The sequence below is a fragment of the Microplitis demolitor genome, chromosome 5, assembly GCF_026212275.2.
Source record: "Microplitis demolitor isolate Queensland-Clemson2020A chromosome 5, iyMicDemo2.1a, whole genome shotgun sequence".
NCBI lineage: Eukaryota > Metazoa > Arthropoda > Insecta > Hymenoptera > Braconidae > Microplitis > Microplitis demolitor.
The window spans coordinates 18,662,973-18,678,987 of record NC_068549.1 but is presented as its reverse complement, the minus strand read 5'-3'; the positions used below and the strand labels follow the sequence as shown (position 1 = coordinate 18,678,987).

Genomic DNA, 16,015 nt, shown 5'->3' with positions numbered 1-16,015 from the left:
AAAGTTGAAAATTTAGAAAAAATTAAAGTGAAAATTCGATTGAAAAATATATTTTTCATGTAAAAAATTCAGTTGACACTTCGAAGATTTTATTATTGAAAAAAGTTCTCCATAATTGCAATTGAATAAAATCTATAATTCAAAGCCAATGTGAAAGCCAATTTTTTTGAGAAGTTAAGTAACATTCAATTATCTCTCTAACTTTGTTTTGTTTCGACTAATTCGGCTTAGATAAATGACAAAGGCTGTCACGTGTAACTTTCAATAATTAACTTTCCAGATAATAATAATAAAAAAAATAAAACCAAATATTTTTTTAACATTTAAAATAATAAATAAAATGTTAAAGATTAATATAATGGATAATTTAAATCGATTAAATATTTTTTTTAACTATTGAAAATAAAACTAATAAATTGATTGAATAGTGAAAGAGGAAATTGAAAAAATAATTAAGGAAAGATATTTAATTTAGAAATAATTTTCTTTTATTATGGTGGATAAATTGCATGATTATGAAGGCTTTGCCGGGCGTCTTCATGGTTTTCGTGATAAAGTAAGTGAAAAGTGGTCGGGTTGGAAAGAATGGAAAAATGAAATACCAACAAATCAAGGCTTTGCGGCTGTTATTAATCATTTTCGTAGTCCGCCTAAATTAGAACGAACTTTAGACGATTACTCACATGTTTACAGGTATTTTAATATTTTACTACTTAGTATATACACAGAAAAAATGGATTTCTTTGCTCAAAAAATTTTTACTCACCCAAAAAAAATTTTTATTTGCTTCAAGAAATTTTTCGCTTCATAAATTAAAAACAAAAATTTTTTGGGGCGAGAAAAATTTTATTTGAGCCAAGAAATTTTTTCTTATGCTAAAGAAAATTTATGAGTTACCATATTAATTTGTATTTTTTATAAGACAAAAAACACGCGGTGAATTGGTAAGAGTATCAGCTGCAGTAATGGGAATAGAATTTTCTTACGCTGCTGAAACAGCATTTGTATCACCGACATTATTGAAAATTGGTGTCGACCATCAACATATGACATTAGTTTGGGCATTAAGCCCACTAGTAGGATTTTTTGTGACACCCGTTTTAGGAAGTGTCAGTGATCGCTGTAGATCTACATATGGGCGAAGACGACCATTTATTATAATATTGGCTATCGGAGTTTTTTTGGGTAAAATTTTTAAAAATATATTATTAATCGAAAATTCTCGTTAAATTAACCTTTCGTTACTCGCATCCACTCGCCGATTTAACTCGCATAGTTGAGCACTACCGCTTTTTCATATTCTTGTTATACTTACATATACTTTTTTATATTTAAAATGTGTGTTTATTAATTATACACATATTTAACAAAAATATAGATTTCAAAAAGAGAATTGGTTAAGTATTAAGTCACAAATGTCCATACAGTAACTTTTATTGGAATTTTAGTCAAAAGGTGACATCACGTTCATAGTGCGAGCAACAAAAGGTTACGTGAAAATAATAATAATAATGAAATATCGAATGTTTTTATAACTGAGAAATATATTTTAGGGCTTCTTTTAGTACCGAACGGCGAGAAAATGGGGTATGCATTTGGAGACCCTTTACCTTTACCTAATCACACTGCACCACTAGGTCATCGATTAACAGCTAAAACGATTAATGAAACTTCTGCAACAGTTCCAACGTCTTCACACTCGTGGGGAATATTTTTTACTATTTTAGGCACTGTTTTACTTGATTTTGATGCTGATGCTTGTCAAAGTCCTGCTCGAGCTTATCTTCTAGATGTCACTATTCCAGGTTAAAATTATTATAAATATTTTTAATATTTAAACAATAAAAAACAGCACATCTTCATGCTTAAAAAATTTAAAAAAATCCCATACGCTCAGAAAATTAAGCGATTGTGTTTATTATGCTAAATTTTCAATTCTAATCATCTAGAATGATTAGAATGGTTTTCAATGCAAAAATAGTGTTATAATTTTTTTTAATAGAATTAATAATTATTGGATGATAACTTCTGCAATAAATTTCATAACAGTTACTATCAGGATGGTAATATTTACTATCAGGATAATAATATTTATTTCTGCAATAAATTTTGAAACTGTTACTATCAGGATGGTAACAATTACCATGAGGATGATAACAATTACCATCAGGATGATAACTGCTACTATCAGGATGGTAATACTTACTATTAGGATAATAATATTTATTTCTGCAATACATTTCGAAACAGCTACTATCAGGATGGTAACAATTACCATCAGGATGGTAACAATTACCATCAGGATGATAACAGTTACTATCAGGATGGTAATACTTACTATCAGGATAATAATATTTATTTCTGCAATAAATTTTGAAACTGTTACTATCAGGATGGTAACAATTACCATGAGGATGATAACAATTACCATCAGGATGATAACAGTTACTATCAGGATGGTAATACTTACTATCAGGATGGTAACAATTACCATCAGGATGATAACAGTAACTATTAGGATGATAATATTTATTTCTGCAATAAATTTCGAAGCAGTTACTATCAGGATGGTAACAATTATACTTTTTGATGGTAACTGTTACCATCTGGATTATAAATATAACTATTTAGAATAATTATAATTAACTCTAGTTAACATACAGGATTGTAACAATTATTATAAATACGATGAATATTACAATCTAGATGATTGCATAAATCATCTAGATAACATTTACTACTATCTGATTGATGGTAGAAATTTTTACCATAACTAGATAGTAACTCCTATTATTTAATTTTCTGTCGATTCTCATAAATTCTCATATACATTTTATGAGAATGAATGAGATCTACAAGAGAGATTTTTTAAAGCTGATAAATTCCTCATTATTTTAGGAATTTTCCTAATTAAACTCCAATCAAATCCGATCGAGCTTCAATCAGATTTAATCGGAATTTTTAATTAGGGTTGTATGTATCATCAAACAGTTTTATAACCCTTTAATATCACTCTTTTTAATTTTTGTTTACTTTTGTTATTTGTCCCTATTTGCACACCGACTCTACAAATCAATTGCGTACGAAGCTCATTAATATTGCATTTACGTAATCTCTATAAAAAAAAATTAATTGTACTCACAATTTCAACGTTATATAAAATATATTTTACCAAGGCTATGTGATGTGTACATAAAGTACGAAAGTTAAATAAAAATAATAGTTAAGTACGATTAACTTTGATGTGTAATTACTTTTTAGAGGATCATGCTCGGGGTTTAAGTACTTTTACAATAATGGCTGGACTTGGAGGATTTATGGGATACGGCCTGGGTGGTATAAACTGGGATGCAACAAGTATTGGAATAGCTCTTGGTGGTCATCTTCATGCTACATTCACTTTAATAACAATAATCTTCATTATTTGTGTCAGTTACACTATCACTAGTTTCAAAGAAATTCCTCTCTATTTACTTGAGCGAGATGAATATAAAGCTATGCAAGCCCAGTTGGTTCGTATTCATTTTATAATTATTGACGATAAGATATATAGTAGTAATTATTACTAATAAATGGTAAGTTTATTTATATTTAATAAATCTATTAAAGATGGACGATAATCGAAGGAAAAGTGAACATGATAAAATAGCCGATGATGAGTGTGCTTCGTACGGAACTCTTAATTCTGATTCAGCAGCCACAGAAGTAATTAATGGAAAATTTTTTATATATTAAATAACCAGTTTATTTGGTCAAGTAATAATACAAGTTTTTGCTGTTTACCCATACTTAAAAAGCTTGATAACATTATTGAAAATATAATTTTGAGTTCTTTGAACTACACGGAAAAAAATAAACTTTACAAATTAGTGTTTGAAATTATAACCCGGAACCCGGGAGTCAATATGGGAAATTTTAACATTCCAAATAGTAAATTTTATCATACATACCAATTTTCAAAGTGTCAGTTATGATTTTCAAATAGTTATTTTTCTTGCATAGACAATAAATTTGCATACTTACTTACTTACTTACTTATCCTGTAATTATTCACTTTTTAATCATATATGAAAAAATTACCATTTAGAATGATAATATTTACCGATCACTTTATCATTGTATTACTTGTCGTTCTCAATTTATATACTTCATTTTTTTTCGTGTAAAATTCCCTACGCAAAATATTAATTTTTAAGCAAAATAATATTTTTTTTTAATTGTAACCATATTTAGATATAAAAATAACAATCCTTTCTTTAATAAAATGACTAGTTTTAATCATTTTTACGGAAATTAATAGTATATTACGTGACAAGGGATGAAACAAGACGATTTCAGACTAGGGTGAAGTTGATTGACATTTTCCGCAGTCTAAAATCGTGTTTTATCCAGTATAGTTTTGATGATTCCCTGCATTGGAACTTCGTTTTAGTGTCAACAGCCTGTTAGAAATAAGTTAATTTAAGAACAATGACGTAATCAACTATTAGCGTACGCGCGGAGAAAAATATCGCCAGAATCACTTTCCACTGTATCCTCAAATGTCGTATCGTCAGAATAACGATTCGTATACCTAATTTGGGAATACTCTCATATTAATTTAATAATCTATAGTATCGTTAAAATAAAGATACGTATTTAGGTTAGGATAAGTATTCGTTTATTTAATTTAACAATACGACGAATAGCCTTTGTAACGATATGTAATTTCGTTGATATCCCTGTTTACAAAATCTTATAGAATCCAATAGTTTCTTATAAATTCCCATAGACATTTTATAAGAATGAATAAGTTCTATGAGAAGTGCTATAGTTAATTATAGGGCCTTATACCTTGGCTTTAAGAATCTATCGGATTTTTTAAGCAGGAATAGGTATCTGTATCGCCAGCGTAAGGATCCGTGTAACTAAATTGACTATACGTTTCATCGTTTTGGGTTGCCGTATGCCTAAATACAGAGTTTGTGCAATAGTCATGTCAGAGATATATGAAATGCCTAAAATAAGGATGCGGATCGTCATTTTGACGATCCACTCTGAGGATACTCTGTATAGCTGAATTGGCTAAACGGCGTATCGTTAAGTAAGTTGACTATACAGCGTATAGCCAGAATAGTGATACGTATACTTAATCTGGCGATTAGAAAAAAATTGTTGATTCTATTTATTATTTACACTCATTTTCATAAGACTGCATTATGAAGTCATAATTGTCGTTAACATAAATAAAAAGTGGTATGACATGATTAATGAACAAATGACAAGTATCAGAGCTAAAATCAAGAGTTAAATGTACAGACACTGAAATTTAAAGTTTCGATACTGGGATCATGAAAAAAACATTTAACCAGTTCAGTCTAAAATCTGATAAAATTTTAAGATCATTCGATTTTATTGCTTTTTAATTATTAGGATCGTTGGTCAAAAGACTTACGGTCAACACAGCGTCTTGTGACCGAAACAAAATTACGGTCATTCCGCATCATTATTTTTAATATTAAAACTCTGAATCGAAGGGGATGCCAATTGAAATAAAGTCTGTAATCATTCCGAATTCACTCACTTAATATCATATTGTTTTCTAAGAATGGAAAAGAATTTTTCATTTTAAATCCAAGATTGTTTTCTTATTTTCTTTAAATATTATCAAAAAGTGAATAACAGCTTCAAGATCAAAAAACATCTTGTATTTTTTAACGTCCATATTTTGCCAGACCCTCTACTATCTAATTGTAATTATAATTATTAATATTATTTTTATTTTAGGAATTTAATTTGAAACCCTTAACAGTTGATCGACCGAAACCTAAAAGACAAGGATCAGTACCAATGATACCAGAAATAACCCCCGAAATTTATGTTAATGAACAAGATCAAAATGTCGATCCTAAAGCAACATTACGAGAATATTTAATGTCAATACTTTACATGCCGCATAGTATGAAAATGGTTTGTTTAACAAATTTATTTTGTTGGATGGCGCACGTATGTTACTCACTTTATTTTACCGACTTCGTTGGTGAGGCAGTTTACGGTGGGAATCCCAAAGCTCCAGAAGGCTCAAAAGAGCGCGAATTATATGAATCTGGAGTTAGATTTGGGTGTTGGGGTATGTCAATGTATTCATTGTCATGTGCTTGTTATTCTTTGGTTATTGAAAAATTGATTCAACGATACAAGTACGTACTTAATAAGAAAAAAAATCATTAATTATAAAAAATATATGTAGTTACAGATAATAAAACAATTAAATTATTTTTTTAGGGCACGTAAAGTTTACATTTGCGGTCTACTATTTTATAGTATGGGAATGATGATGATGGCTTTATTAAAACATCCAGTCGGTGTAATATTGTTTTCTTGGACTGCAGGCGTCATGTATTCAACATTATTTACAATGCCATATTTACTAATCGCACACTATCATGCTTCATCCACGGTATTAAATGATAACTATTATGCATTATAATGACTACCGTCATTAAATCAAAGAAAAAATATTATTTTATTTGTGCTAATAAAAGATTTTTATGTTTTGCATAAAATATGAAAAACAATAAAGGTGTTTTGTAGTATATCATCATTATTATTTTGCACGCCTCGAACGCAGCTTTATAACCGACTAGTCAAGGTCACGCGATTTCTTCACATTAAACTGTATATATTATTTTTATATCACACTTACACGTTATGAAAAGCACATCAATATAAAGAGGGAATACTAATGAATAAGCCTGATATTTTTTTTAAGTTGCCCGATATGTATTAATATGAAAAGAAGTTAAATAAAAAAAATTTATGGTGGACGTGCATTAGTCTATGGTTCAAAAAAAAGTCGTAGAACGGCTATGTCGAGAACGAATTGACGAAACGACTTAATTTTTTTTTTCACAATCTTCAGAATTGTGCAGAGAAGATTCCTTTCGAAAATCACTACTTTACTCCTTCTCGTTTTTTTTTATAATAAGTCATTACTGTTAAAACCGGCAACTTCACATGTAAACAAACACTGCAGCCATTTTTATTACGAATCTTCTCTTTATCTTACTTTTTTTGTTGACTTTTATTACCGTATATTTACGATGGAAATTTCTATGAAAAAAACGCGGGAGATTCAAACTTTTGAAATTTAATTTTTTAAAACATAACATTAATGTTCGAGGTGTGCACTTTTGGATTTTTAAAATTCCTTTTTAATTACGAAGTGTTGATGTCAGTTAAAGTGATTACAGAAAAAATTAGTAGCATATTTAGAAATGAATAAAAATTGATTTTGAATTTATAATATAATATTATAAGGAAATTAATAACATATTATATTTTAAAATAATTTTCAAATTCAGTTTTCAGTTACAGCGGAAGGTGAAGCAGTACACAATGATAAAGTACGAGGATTAGGTACCGATGTAGCAATTGTATCATCTATGGTATTCCTCGCACAATTTCTATTATCATGTTGTCTCGGTACAATCGTTAGTATCGCGGGAACTACGACTGCAGTCGTTGGTGTTGCCAGTACACTGGCAGCATGCGGAGCACTATCAGCAACTCAAATTATGTATTTAGATCTTTGAAAATTTATCGTCTTATTTTAAATATTGTGTGAACTTATTTCTGTCATTCACAACATTCAAATTATGATACGGTATATTTAATAAAAAAAAAAAAAAAAAAAAAAAAAAATTTGCTTATAAAATTTTAAAATACTGTGTGAAAAAGAAAAAAAAACAATTTTTTATTTTTGAGTTACTGTGAAAATATCGATCATGATGAAAAAAAAAATTCTGGTAAAGTTTGAGCTCCTAATATTAATATTAAGAGGTGTCTCTTCGTGATTTTTAATTTTCTATTTAAAAAAATATTTTGAGATTGGAATTTTATACCTCGGCAATGGCTCATTGTATAGATGAGCTCAGGATATAATTTTGTAGGGAATTGAATGTTCTACAAAAAAGCCTATTATCATTTTTTGAAAAATTTATTTGTTTAAAAGTTATTGGAGCTTGAAGTCAAAATTACAGTAAATTTCGAGATCTTTGTACTTTTCCAGCGAAACTATTAGACTTATCACAAAATTTCATTGGACCTTTTTTGTAGACAACTTTATTCCCTACAAATTATTTCTATAAAGTTTTTTCAAATTCCGCATAACTTTTAAGTTGTTTCCATTTTAATGCCAAGCTCTTAAAAAAAGTAGTGTTTTAATCGAATTCAAGAGCTTGGCATTAAAATGAAAATAACTAGGAAACAATGCGGAATTTAAAAAAATTGTATTGAAAGTTATTTGTAAAGAATAAAATTTTCTACAAAAACGATCCTATGACATTTTGTGATAAGTCTAATAGTTTCGCCAGAAAAGTAAATAGATCTCAAAATTTACTATGAATTTGACTTCAAGCTTCAATAAATTTTGAACAGATAAATTTATCAAAAAATGATAAGAGGCTTTTTTGTAGAGCGTTAAATTCCCTACAAAAATGTATGCTGGGCTTCTTCGTGCAATGTGCTATTGCTGAGGTATAAAATTCCAAAATTAATTTTTTTTTCATATGTTATTTAAATGGAAAATTAAAAATCACGAAAAGGTATCTCTTAATATTAATATTAAGAGCACAAACTTTACCAGCTTTTTTTTTCATCATCTTAATCGATAATTCTACGGTAATTAAAAAATAAAAAACTAGTTTTTTCTTTCTTTGGCTCGCCCTAATATATATATATATGAATAATAAATAAGGAAAGAAAATAAAATCTGTAAAAATTGCGTTGGATTTTAAAATTTCATTTGAATATTTAAGATTTATTAATATATATTATTAAAGTATAATTAAAAATATTAAGAAACAATTATTTTTTTAATCATTTTCGAATAGCGGAACAAGTTAAAAAATTAACTTGATAATTATTTTTAAAATGATTAGTATTATTTTTAGTAGAGTTCAAAGTGACTACAAGTGATAAAATAATTATTAACAGTATTAGCTAGATCACGTGTTAAGAGATAAGTTGAAAAGAAAAATTAACGCATGTTAGTTATGTTAATGCACAAAATTATCATTCATTTGATTATTAATTATAATTATCTTTATGTGTCAATTGTAAATATTATTAATTATGATCAATCCATTATTGTATATTACAATGTGTTATAATATAAAGAAACACTACTAAACAGTACATGTTCATTGCAAAATTGAAAAAAAAGAATGTTTGAAGTAATTTATCTATTTATTTGAATCTGATATATTTTTAATGTTAAGTTTTAGTTTAAGGGGACCACTAGTGTGATCGCCTGAAAAAAAAAAATGATTTTCGGGAATTTTTTGGTAGAAAACTACTGCATAGAATGCTTTAATATTTTAAGGATATATTTTTGGATATATAATGAATACAAGATAAAATTTTTGGACCAAAAAATTCAAAACTTAGCGAATTATTCACAATCTCTCAAGGATCATAAAAAAAAAGTCCCCCTACTACAGTGAAAGCGACCTTCGCAGTACCGGAAATCAAAAAAACCAAAAAGTTTATTAAACTAGACGGTATTTTCTGTACCCTGACCCTCGGGTGAAGAAAAAAATTGAAATTTAACAAAATGGTGTTTTAAAAAAAAATTTCAAATTTTGCGCGAAAATTTGATTTTTAGCCTGCCAAAATTACAGGAGGTTCATGGTACGTAGAAACATGTATAAAAGAAACTGCAATTCGAATAAAATCTATTGGATGATTTGTCTTCGAGTTATAACTGCAGCAATTTTAAACAAAGTATTTTCGAGACCAAATAAGTTTTTTTTTTTAAATGATTTTCACATTAAAGCTTATTTAACTCAAATGTTTATTTACGTACACAAATTTAGGGTTAGAATACTCAGTTTCTGCGCAACGCCTATACGCAAAACCGCGCTTTACTTTTGCGCATGTACAGTTGAGTGACAGAGTGGGAGAACACTTCCCCTGCTGTCAGAGGAAAAATGAAGGGAAGTCAAAGTTACAGAACGAAAAAGTTATAGAGATTCTACTTATGTTACTTTTGAAGCTAGAGACTATCGAAATATGCAAAAAAAAAAATAAATTGATTTTTTCAAAACTTCACATTAGTGATCCCCCTTACGAACGGTTATCAGATAATTTTGTTCAAGCTTCTCTCTGAAATAAAAGCTCTAAACGCAAAATAAAGATACAGGCACGATGTTTTACTCTATGAATTAGCGAGCTGCGGTTCAATTTTTTGATAATTTCCATTCGTTTACGAGAAAAGCTTGGACAAAGTTCCCATATACTGTACAAGTGCAACAAAGATAGTACCGTTTATCCAGTTGAGTGCGAATAGAGAAACAAATGATAACGCGTCTTAATTGAAAGAAAAAAAAGGTTATAAAAATTCCATTTTAAAATAAAATAATGAACGAATAACAAGTAATTAAAATTTTGTTATTTATTATCCATAAATAATTACAATTTTTATAAAAAGTTTTATCTCATGTACGAATATGATTGATTGATTTTTCTAAAATTTCTTTACGAATTTTAGGAAAATCATTATTTTGATGTAAAACTTCATTACATGCTTGAATAGCGTCAGCGTATTTTTTACTTTTAAGACAGCAATACGCTAACTTGTAACCACTAGAGAGTTTTGTTTTACCACCAAATTTCCAAGCTTGAGCATAGCGTATTGCAGCTTCTCTGTAGTTTTGTTCTTTTTCAGCAATAGTACCCGATAATTCATGCGCGCGCACACACGTGGCATTGTGTTGAAGTACTCTTCTCAATAATTCATTAGCAAGGTCATATTTGTTAGATTGTACATAAATTTCAGCCAATAAAATCCAACATCTCTCTAGATATTCGGCATCTTCAAATGTCCAAACATTTTTTGAAACACGTTTAAGATGATTACGCGCGCGAGGAGTTTGTTTCAATAAAATATGAGCTGTAGCCAGACCTAATGCCGGTCCTACGTGATCTCGAAGTGTTTCTTGACTTGCTAATACCGTACAGTCTTGTAACGCTTGCTCTATTTTTGATTTTATTTTTGTTGCAAGTAAAAAAAAGTTACTTAACAATCGATGAGTTAATATTTCATGAGGACTTCCTTTGGGGTTCAATTCCTACAGTATAAAAATTATTAAAATTATAGATTTAATTAAGTGAAATTTTTTTTTTTTAATTCTCACCTGTAAAAGTCGTTCAGCAGTTCTTAAAGCCATAGTTCTCGAGTCTTGATATTCTGCATCTTCTTCATTAAAAGCTTCACTAGATAATGCCGAATCATCATCAGGATCCAAACAAATTTCAATCATATTATAAATAGCCTGTTGACCCCATTCTGGATCACGACGTGCAGCATTGAAACTCCGTAATGCTGAATTTAATTTACCAGTTCTCCAGTCTAGCAATCCAGCGCAATAATAAAACCCAGCTTCGTGATTAGAACCTTCGGTAGCGGCTTCTGCTCTTGCTATCCATTCATTTAAGTCTTCAATACTACCTGTTACGTTATTAAATTATCTAATTACTATACCCAATTAATAAAATAAAATAAAATAAACAAAAAAATATCTTCTAGCAGCAAGAATGGAAGGTAGATTTCTCAAAAAGGTTTAAAAAATTTAAACTTTTCCCATTTTGCCCCGAATCTCCAGATTTTTTATTTTCAACAGACGTGGCATATTGAGACCAAAAATATAAGGGACTAGAAAGAAGTAAAAACCACTGAAGATATATGCCCTTTTTTCTTAAGGTAGTTGTCGGGTGGTGGACATAGTGTCAGAAAGTTCTAAAATTTTTTATACTTATTAAGGGGATTAAGATACAATTACCATTGAAATTTCAAGTCGATTGACCATCTCTAATTCGAAATATTTACAATCAAAGTTTGGATAATTAGCTTTGCGAGTAATGAGGAGATAGCTGAAGCTAGCGGTCATAATAAGTAGCGGCCACGCAAAAAATTTCTGGCCGCTACTTATTACGGCCTTTAGCTTCAGCTTCATCAATGAGGAGTATGCGTTTCAAGTCACGTTTGTAATTCTAATAAAAAAACTAAGAAACATTTGAAATACTAACAGAACATTAATGAATTTGTCCTGAATTTTTTAAAAAATAAAAAAAGTATTCACCATCTTATTGTTAAAATAGCAATGCAAAGTTCAACAATAAATGAAACAATATACATGTCAGTGAATTAGAAAAAAAAAACTGACAACGCTGTACGCGAATGTGCAGTTTTATTTGAACGGTAAATTTAAACAGATACTCAGTACACTGTGCAGCAATTAGTAGAGCATATGCAACGTTGTCAAATTATAATTTAAGAAAATGTTCAACAGTATTTGTGTATACGTATTGTGAGTAGTGTGTAGGTAAACTTCTCACGGGTACAGTATTAAGCAAAAACAATGCCTCGTTTTAACTACCACCTAACCTACTCGTACCGTGCATATGGCTCATAACTTTTTGACAATATTGTAGCAGGACAACTACCTTAAGGGTTCTACCCCCCCCCCCATAATTAATTTTTTAATGTTTTCAAAGATACTTATATTACACTATAGCAATGAAAATTTTTTTCTACGTTTTTTTTCTACCCCTGTTTAAAAATATTGATTGAAAAGAATTAAAAATGATGAAATTCGAATTCTGTTCAATAATTTAAATTCTTTTGTTTGTATATATAGATATATAGATATACAGTTTGCATGGAGTAATCACTATTGAATGGGGTTCCATTTTGCCAAACTTCTCTGCTTGAGAGCAGCATAATAGCGAATTTGGTCGAGCGCAAATTTTTAAATGTCAAATTTAAAAAAAACATAAAAAATTTGTTCTAGAGTGATTTAGAAAAAAAAACTCAAGAAATTTTCAAATTTACAATCAATTATATGATGTTTTTGATCTACTCTATATAAATTTTCAAACCAATGGTATTTTAGAAATCTTCTCGACTAATTAGATTATATTCTGATAAAATTTTATGCAAATTGCATCTTGAGAACAAATACAAGTTATTATTTTTAATTAAAAATTCAAAACTTACCAGTACGTCTAGAAACTTCAATCAATCTCGCTAATGCCGTCCAGTAAGTCGGTTTCCTGAGTAATAACTGTCTAAAATGAAAGGCAGCTGTTTCGAAATCGACTTTTCTAAAAGCAAGATCAGCCATCATAACAGATGCCGCTTCATTATTTGGATCGGCATTCAATAATGCACTACAACTTAGTGCGCATTTATCAAGATCATTTACTTGCATATATAATTTAGCCAGTGACAATAACGCTTTGATATCTTTCGGTCGATGTTGTAGCGCATCTTTATAGTATCCAATAGCTTCATCAAAATCTCGTATCGCAGTAGAATGCTCAGCAAGCATTAAACAAATTTCCACAAGTACTTGTTTTTGATCAGTACCACTCGGAACAATTGAAGCTCGCTGCATGCATCTCACCTGATTTTCTCTAGCTTCCTTTAATGTCGAAATAGCCAATTTAATATCACCCGCACGCTCTCGTACCTTAGCAAGCATCAGTAATTGCTTGCCACGAACTTCCAGGCTCGCTAAATCCGTAGCCATCCTACCGTCCTGTAGTTCTTGAATAAGAACAGCTTCAGCCTTATCAAAATGTTTCATTCGCATAAACAACTCAGCCATATCTAGTTTTAGATCTCCACATGACTTATTTTTAACAACTTCCTTGTAATAATTTATAGCTTTTCCATACTGGTGAGTTTTAACTAAAGCTTTTCCCATTTTGCTAGCAAGTGTTTTATCCCCAGGATTATTTTTCAACGACTCTTCATAAGCTTCGATCGCGCGATCTGGCTCTTGGATTGCCATGTAAGCGTCTCCGAGCATACTAAAGGTCCGTGGTCCAGGACAATGATCAACCAGTTCGCGAAAACATTTAGCGAATGAATGCCGATCTTTTCGTTGGTTCAAATAAATATTAGCGAGCATCGTATGCGCTTGTAGATAATACGGTTGGCCTGCTTGTATATCATTCAGATAATTTATTGCCTTATCAATATCCCCAGTCATCAAACAAAGCTCAGCATTACCGATAATCACACGACCTTCTTCTACAGTATTAACAAACTGCATTTTAGCTTCGCTCGTTAATGCCGCGGCTTCATCAAATTTTTTAAGTTCACTGTAAGCTGATATCAATTCTAGATAAAGTGTCGCTTTGTCTGAAGATGATAAAGTCACTGTATCTCTAGAGGGTGAATCAATTAATGTCATTGCCATGCGCAAACTGGTGATTGATGATTCTAAATTTCCGTTGTTACGTTCAATGATTCCAGTAATAAGGTGATAAAGTGGATCATCGCGAACTTTAAAATTGTAACTCAGTCCAACTTCAAGACTTGTTGATGCTGATTGATAGTCGGCTTGACGAGTGAATATTTGAGCCATCAACAAGTGAGCTGATGCATTCGCCGGGTCTACTGAGTCGATAAGTTTTTTTAAAGCAGCCAATGCTTCCTCGAAATCGCCATTTTGCATTGACGCTTTAGCCAGTAACAGAAGGGCTGCTCCGAAACCGGGACAAGCGTCGGCGACTTTGTTTAATAGTACGACAGTTAAATTTTCATTGTCGTCACGTGGTCCAGTATTATTATAAATCGTTGGTGTATGAGTTAAATGCTGGTTAACGATTTCTAAACAAAAATCTGGATTCAGTTCATATAAATATTTGTAACCAAATGGAATGTTTTCAATGTTTTTTAAAATTAATTTGACAGACATATTGAGGTAATTGAGTGCCTTCGTTGTGTCATTGCGGCACAATTGTGCAGACATAAAATGAAGACGTGGATCTAGCGAATTAGATTGAACTTCCATTAGAAAATCAATTTGTTGACGGGCTAGATCTATTGAACCTGGTGATGAATCTAAAACTTGACAGTGAGCTAAACCCATTAAAGCAGAAAATGAAGACTCATCAATTCTTATTGCACTGCGATACCAATGCTCGGCTTCTTTTATTTTATTCAACATTAAAAAAATATTACCGAGTTCTATCATTGGTTCGCTTAAATTCGAATTCTGTTGAATTAATTTTTCCATAACTTTTATTAATTCTTGGAGGATTAATTCATCCCGATTAATTATACATGTAAATAATTTTATATTTTTTGTTATAATTTCAATATTTTTTTGTTCAGCTAACATGAGGTTACGAAAAAATAATTGAATATCTTTGGACCCTGTTGTATAATCACCGTCGCGAATAAAAATAACAACAGTTTTAGCTTTAATACCATCTAAATTATTAGTATCGATTGACAAAATTCTATTGGCAGTTTCGATAACTTGATCCCAATCTTTCAATGCTAATTGATTATACATTTTTTCAATTAATGGTATACAAATCTTCGGATATCTTACAATTAATGCATTGAGAATTAAAATAGCTTGATCATGTGATTCATTTAATTCGTATTGTTTTGCTGTACCAAGAAGAACGATAAGTTTTCTGCTGTGTTCCTTAGAAATAGCATTGAAATAATTTGTATTTTTACCGATGCTAAATTTCAAATCAATCAGACCATTTATTAGCAATACTTCGAAATCATTTGATCGTAATTTGTAAGCTTTCTCAGCATAATCTTTAGCTTTATCGAATTTTTTTAGTAGTAATAGAACTAATGCAGCTCTTGTAAGACCAGTAGCAGTTGCTTTGCGTCGATCTTCACGTATTTTACCGTCTATTTGAGTCACTAAGCTTTTATCTTTATTATTATTCGATCGGTAAACGTAACTTTGGATCAACAAAGCTGGTAATGTCGTATCATCATGGCTAATTAAGTCTGTTACTAATTGCAAAGCTTCTTCGGTATGATTTGTTAGTAAATAAGACACTGCTAGTAGTATTTTAATGTTTTCATTGTTAGGATAATCGTGGGATGCTTGCTTTGCTTGCTGATACATTCCATGGTAATAATATTCTTGACAATACCATATTATTATGGCTTGGTGATCATATTCGTCAAGATTATCCATTTTTAATT

The 16,015-nt window shown here is 30.2% G+C and overlaps 2 protein-coding genes across 2 annotated transcripts; one reads left to right on the top strand and one right to left on the bottom strand.

Moving 5' to 3' along the window:
* Window positions 1-493: 493 nt before the first annotated feature.
* On the top strand, window positions 494-7,574 carry LOC103569108 (proton-associated sugar transporter A). The gene is made up of 8 exons (XM_053739355.1): window positions 494-693; window positions 923-1,185; window positions 1,554-1,805; window positions 3,262-3,512; window positions 3,610-3,705; window positions 5,767-6,179; window positions 6,265-6,439; window positions 7,344-7,574. The coding sequence occupies exons 1-8, from the start codon at window positions 494-496 to the stop codon at window positions 7,572-7,574; spliced, it is 1,881 nt and encodes a 626-aa protein (XP_053595330.1).
* Window positions 7,575-10,472: 2,898 nt separating this feature from the next.
* On the bottom strand, window positions 10,473-16,007 carry LOC103569092 (tetratricopeptide repeat protein 21B). The gene is made up of 3 exons (XM_014441461.2): window positions 13,040-16,007; window positions 11,178-11,491; window positions 10,473-11,111 (listed from the first exon to the last, which is right to left on the bottom strand). The coding sequence occupies exons 1-3, from the start codon at window positions 16,005-16,007 to the stop codon at window positions 10,479-10,481; spliced, it is 3,915 nt and encodes a 1,304-aa protein (XP_014296947.1). The 3' UTR covers window positions 10,473-10,478.
* Between the last annotated feature and the right edge of the window lie 8 nt (window positions 16,008-16,015).